Genomic DNA, 6,708 nt, shown 5'->3' with positions numbered 1-6,708 from the left:
AACAGGTCCTGGCCAACAAACAGACATAGTGGGGTAGACAAGGAGCAGAAAAGCGGTGTTGATAGATGTGGCCATACCAGCAGACGCCAACATCAGAAAGAAGGGAACACGAAAAGTTGAAAATACAAGGGTTGAAAGACAGCTGGAGCAGATGTGGAGATCAAGGCCAGCGTGATCCTCGTGTATAGGAGCATCGGGCAGTGACCCCCAAACTGGGGAGTGGCTCCAACAATCCCAGGAACAACATCAGAAGCCTCAGTCCAAAAGAGCGCAGTCCTAGTAACAGCTAAGATACTGCGCAGAACCTCAAGCTCCCAGGCCTCTGGTAGAGGACCCGAGCTTGAGGATGACACAGATACCACCCCAAGAGGGTTGAGAGGGGAATTTTTTTTTTTTTTTGTTTTTTTATATACATACAGATTGATTGATGGAACATTGCACAGGTCACAGCAGGAAATAAGTATAGAAATAAGATACAATTACCAGGGATAAAAAAATTTATACAGCAGTGTAAATGTAACATGGCTATAAATGCAAGTACAGATTCAAACAGAGTGCAAAAAGTTGTCTGTGATAATTTTGGCTGATGTTAAAGAGAAACAAACTGCGTAATTATGCCTTGCTGAGTTAAAGGAGTGACAGGCTCTTGGAATTGAAGAACCTGCGGTACCACCTTCTTCACTGTGGGTGCAGCTGTGTTGTGAAGGAGCTGCTCTGCAGAGTTTCATGCAGGGGGTGAGAGATGTTGCCAAATTGACATCAGCCTGGCTAACATCCTCTTTTCACTCACACTCCTATGGTGTCAAGGAGGGTAGTCCAGGACAGAACTAGCCCCTTAACCAGTTTTAAGTCGTTTTCTGACACAGACTACTTTGTAGAGGATCGAGACCACAACCTGCATCAGCATAATATCGGGTGAGATACTAAAATCAGTACCCACCCCAGCTACAACCTTGTTAACCCTGCTTGCCATCTGGGAAGACATACAGAAGCTTCTGCTGCCGTGCCACCAGACCCTTAAGGACTTCTTTCACAAGCTGGTGAGGACTGCTCTAATTCATTCTCAGCACTCCATCATGATATTTTATGACCATCTGAAATAAGGTGCGAATCCAACCTAAATCCAACCAAATTGTAACTGTAATTGTTAAATAATGTTTTAGGTGGGAAGTTAAAGGGGATTAAGCGTTTTGGTTAGGGGGATGTGTTTATGGTTCATGGGTTGTGTTTATTGATAGGACGACCGGTCAGCTGTTGGTCAGCAGTTGGTCACACACAGTCACAAGGGCAGGTCCACATTGACCATTGTGAAAAGACCTAAACAGGCCCATGTGTAAATTAGATTAGGAAGGTAGCTAGGACAACAAGCTGTATCCTGTTTAATATGTACAAGGGGTATATAAGGCAAGCATTTAGAAGTCTGGAGGAACGTCTATGCTGGGTCTTTCCCTCCATGCTGCATTAGTAAAGGAATTTGATTCATCACACTGGGTTTTTAATCTTTCAGAGAACCTAGCAACTCTCCACAAGATTATGAAAGAATTTCCCCTACATAATAACAAGGGAAGTATACCACTATATAAGTGTATCAAATATCTGTACATAGATTTCCAGGGAAGTATTATTTCTTTAAGGTGTAGGATCTCTACGGCCACGTTGTCATACTTTTGGTGAAGAGCTCACGGAGAGCATAATGGGGATTTAATGGGTCCTCCAAGATGATTCATGTTATTCTTCTTTTTTTGATGAAGTTAAGCAAATGCAAGAACCTCTGTCCTTTTCATTACTGATAAGAATCCCAGTCGCTAATTATTTCTATTACTGACATATTATAAGATGTTATTAAGATCTGAAGTGTGGGAGAAGACCTATCTAAAGGCATGTTCGCATAGATGAGAGCTAATAGATAGTCTGGTTTAATTAATATTAGAGAACACAGGAGTATGACAGTAATGCTTAATATTCAGGTAGAATGGACTAAATAATACTTTAATAATACTTTATAAATCATAAATTTACATCTATTTCTCTCTATGATCCTTACTCTGTCAACATTTCGTCCTAACAATATTTCTTAGTATAAATAACAACAGTCCACGACTACGAAATAGTACGGCATAATAGGGCCATTCGTCTTGCTCTTGATACTTATCACCTTCTAAGAATGGCTGTATGGAGCAATATTAATGTGCTTTTCCTCCTGTATGGAGTTATTATCGCAAAATGTGCCATCGCTTCTTCACTATTTCTCGTTTTATTCAAAGTGTTATGGAGGATAAGTTGACACAACTCTCAATTTACAAACTAATACATGTACAATGTACAATTGACAAAACCTTAAGGAAAGCAACCTATTATTGACCTTTATATATACATGTCTGTTTCTTTATATACTGTCTTTTCAAAGAGGTGGTTCGAGCCCGTGGAGAGTGAACATCTTAGAATTGGCTTCCAGCATGAACCAGTTAATTAATATACAGATAAGTAATCAACTTATTTATATTTTATTTTATATTCTAAAAGCATAATGTGACTATGTTATAAACTTATTCATTAAAAATAATTTAAGTTATATGAACAAGTCCGTCGCTGATAGTAATTTTCTTTGTAGCACAATTTTTGAGAGTGAGTAATTGCCGCACTGATACTGCAAGTAACCTAAACCTTATGCTAGCCAATACTAACTGCAGCATCTTTCACAAACCCTATAAGTCACTAACTACAGCTTTAGTAGTGAAATGACATCATAATAAAAAGCTCTATTTGAAAAGTGTCCTGAGATAACTTCTGTTATGAATTGGCGCTATACAAATAAAATTTAATTTAATTTAATTAAACACAGCACTATCCTTTTTAAACTCTCAGACAACACAATTTAAGTCATAGCGGTCCATAACGGGGGAATCCATTCTTCTGGACTTCTTCCTGTACAGTGTAGTGACAAACACACACACATAATTTTTTAGGCCTAATAAGTTGGACACTTTTTCATAGATTTGATATATACGGTAAAAGATTAGAAGTTATCAGAATCAGAAATACTTTAATAATCCCAGGGGGAAATTATTTAAGAGGCTATAATGGCCCAGGTCTGATCTCAAATCCTTTGAGGTTGGCACACACTTCACAGCTCAATAGCTCACCATGTTTTAACTGTTGTCTGAACATGATTTTTTCCATACCGATGTGTGATGTCAAGATCTCCGTCCTCATCCAGGAATGGTTTCATATTTCCTTCTCCACAACCCTCTCTATCTTTTCCTTGTGTGGCCTCTGTGTCTTTTTCCCGGCCCTCTTTTGGGTCATCATAATCGTCCGCATCCTTTAATGCTTTCCCTGGGTCATTGTTGTCATGCTTCTCACCACCTGACAAGATCTTGAATTTGGAGATGAAAACTGGATGGATAAATACAGCAATGTTAGAAGGTGAGTGGAAATATATGCAAAATATTTCAACACAAAGTGGAAATGAGACATTAAACATTTGATTTATTCCAGTACATCACATACTGAGTATCATTCTTTATCTTAGAAGCTTCATTATCAAGTTGATTACAATAAACCTATTTCATAGCATAGTTCCATTCAGGTCAAACAGAGTCAGGGTGCTGCTATTATGCATGTTGGCTCACTGGAAAGCCTCTGCTACAATAAATGGAACGAAACCTTAATTAGTATCATTGGCAAAACCTGTGACGGTAACTCTCTGATTAGGATGCTTTTCTGTTTCATGTTATTAGCACACTCTCACTATGAAAAGAAATCACTGAAGTGAATTTACTACGTTTGCAGTTTTTATAGCCACGTTTCCACTGCTGGTATACAGCTCAGCCCAACTTTACTTTACTACCTCTTTTTTTTATTTTTCAATTATGGATAATACTTGGTACTTCTTTTGGTACTATTTTGATTTGGTTTGAGCTTAGCCAATTCTAAAAAATTACCTAAAAAAAACTGCAGACCACTGACTGGTTACAAGTGGAACAGAGGAAAAGGTAAGCAGTCAAGTCGTCAATCTGGCAGTAAATATACAGTGTAGTATGCCTCAACTATTGGGGACTTATAGAGTTTACTGATGGGCAGATGAACCTTACTTTGTGCTATTTTCTAACTGCTAGCCGCTGCTAGCTGCTGCTAACTGCTGAAGGACTGGGTGCTCGAAGCACTGGTGCTCCCGGCAGTCCAAAGCTCCTCTACTAGAGATAACGTTAAAAACCGACACTGCCCTGGCGCTCTGAGCTCCCAGTCTGGCCCAAGTGACCTAAATAGGGTAGCTAGGTTTGCTGCATGGCTTATCAGCTAAAAGTTGCAGCTAGTTAGCAGCTCACAGGGTTAGGGTTATGTCAAGCAGAGTAGCCAGAGGACATTAGAGGGAAAGCCAGAAAATATTTTCTCCATAAAATATGATCCAGTTTCACCAAAATCGGTGAATAAAGTTATAAAAGTTGTGTGCTTTTGTACAGTAATCAGTGAGGCCTGGTCCCCAGAAACACTCTGCTACAGGGGCGTCTATCATTTTTCAACCTAATTCTTGTCTTATTTATTGTCTGAGAAACAGTAATTTCATTGAATTCAGTGCTTCATATTGTTATTGCCTAAACTAAGGTACTCCTGTCACACCTTCAAGAGTACACCAGCAAGAGGGCGAAGTGCTGTTGACAAGCACTTGGTGCAGCCAGCTTCTGCAAAGTTGGAAAATCATAAGTAAGTGGGAAACCATGCCCTCGCATGTCACTGCTGTTCTAAGCGTGTAGGAGAAACTACGGTGGTCATGAGAAATGTGAAAGTCCCTATCAAGAGCCACTGTTTGGTTTATTGACTATGGGGTTTGTGCCACCATGTAGAAACATGGTGGTTCAACATGGCAGCCTCTGTGCAAGAGAACTTGGTCCTCCTGTAGATGAAAACGCTTCATTCTAAGATAAGAAATACACAACGATTCTTATTTTAAGGTAATTATACACTAAAGAAAACATATCTATGAATGTAATATTCTTATTTATGCCAATAGGTCATCCTAAATGTTAAGCCACTTACTCATTTACAGACATGACATGAAGTAGTCTATAACTAAAAATGTAATAATACACACCAGGCTGTCCAACATAGTTGAGGCGTGTCATAAGATGGCATGTGTTTGGCAGGAGCATGTGAACATCAGAAAGCACAGTATCATGATGAAAAGTGATCTGGTCCATGGCTGATCTTTCATGGTCTTAGAATAGCTCAGCACTCAAGTCTTCTACTTCCCAATACCTGCTGAGACTGGGCACACACAGGCTGACTGTTACAACATACTGTATATTTAACATTCTTGTAGCCTAATTTATAAATAGTATTATACACCGATCAGCCATAACATTATGACCACTGACAGGTGAAGTGAATAACACGGATCATATGGTTATCATTGCACCTGTCAGTGGGTGGGATATATTCGGCAGCAAGTAAATATTTTGTCCTTACACCCTCTATGTGGTTTGCCACTACTGAATTATTTCCATACGGGGCCAGGATCAAAAGAAAAGTAAATATAATTTGCTAACTCAAAAATGTATTAGGATTGGGTTACATGGGGTGCTTAGAAATGAATTATAATGAATTGCATGTTCAATTGTACATGTACTTTCAGCTTGATCTTTTGACAGCAAAGCAAAACATTGACAGTTTCACACACCACCAATTAAATCTCCTACATCCCCACTTATGCTTATCATGTTTATTCCTTACAAAGTGGTTTTACTTGTGCTGTACAAAGATAGAAAGGCAATATAAATGAATGAAAGACAAGGTAAAGAAACAAACAAAAAACATACATCACATTGTAGGAGGGAATTGTCAATATACAGTATTATTCTATATATAACTTTATATAATCTTATCTCTACGATATTTGCTAACAAGACACATGTTTGAGATTATCGTTAATGGGTTGTGAGTCAGTTTAACAATTTAGAAACAAGACCAATGTATTACTGAAGTGCAATAAAGTCAATTAAGAATTTAAATACTACTTTGCTGTGTCGTTTGAGTTTGACTTTCCAAAACAACTTTATTACCCTAAACCCAATATACACCAAAAGAAAGGAGAAATTATTGAGTGTTAAATCAGTAAGTTCTATGCATTAGTTGCAGAACATATATGACAATATTCTCTTGTAATTCTACTCTTCCCTGTAAGCACAGTGTGTATGTATACATTGTCACTGTTTTTAAGTAATTTTTTTTACACAACATGTGTAGAGTCGATAGGCTGTAATGTAGTACTCAGTACTATAGATCAACTAGATCAAATAACAACTAAACACCATATAACTATAAATACCTGTTGAAAATGTTTAAACTTATGGTCGTAACTAACGATATGCAATCATTGGCTGATGCAAACATTTCTCAATGGGAACACATTTGAAAACCTCTTGCAAGCTTTACGAGCATTATTAGCCTCGCTTAAATAACTCAAACAGAAACAACACTGCTGTTTTAATAAAGAAACTACTGTACCTTTCCATTAGCAACTGCAGGCATTCAGCAGTCATCGGTCACTAGGGTTAGGGTAAGCCCCTTGCAGTGCACCCTCGTAACTCGTCCGACTGCAAAAATAAAAGTATGGCTTCCGTTCCGCCAGGACCGCGGAACGGTGGGTGTACACCTAATACCATTGACAGTATGGTAGACACGGACGTAATTTGGGGGGGGGGGGGGGGG

General features: G+C 38.6%; 2 protein-coding genes across 2 annotated transcripts in view; one reads left to right on the top strand and one right to left on the bottom strand.

Moving 5' to 3' along the window:
- mettl22 (methyltransferase like 22) overlaps positions 1–6,708 on the top strand; it is a 15,909-nt gene that overhangs the window by 2,173 nt on the left and 7,028 nt on the right. The window contains exon 2 of the mRNA XM_035654950.1: positions 1,857–1,886. Coding sequence (XP_035510843.1) covers positions 1,857–1,886 — 30 coding nt within the window. The remainder of the gene's footprint in view (positions 1–1,856; positions 1,887–6,708) is intronic.
- Positions 2,803–6,645, bottom strand: LOC118322494 (methyltransferase-like protein 22). Its single transcript, XM_035654177.1, has 4 exons — positions 6,505–6,645; positions 5,093–5,265; positions 3,183–3,396; positions 2,803–2,925 (listed from the first exon to the last, which is right to left on the bottom strand). The coding sequence occupies exons 2-4, from the start codon at positions 5,196–5,198 to the stop codon at positions 2,862–2,864; spliced, it is 384 nt and encodes a 127-aa protein (XP_035510070.1). The 5' UTR covers positions 5,199–5,265; positions 6,505–6,645; the 3' UTR covers positions 2,803–2,861.

Source organism: Morone saxatilis, unplaced genomic scaffold, assembly GCF_004916995.1.
Source record: "Morone saxatilis isolate NCDOM2014 unplaced genomic scaffold, NCSU_SB_2.0 Contig14, whole genome shotgun sequence".
Classification (NCBI taxonomy): domain Eukaryota; kingdom Metazoa; phylum Chordata; class Actinopteri; family Moronidae; genus Morone; species Morone saxatilis.
This window is presented reverse-complemented; position numbering and strand designations above follow the sequence as displayed.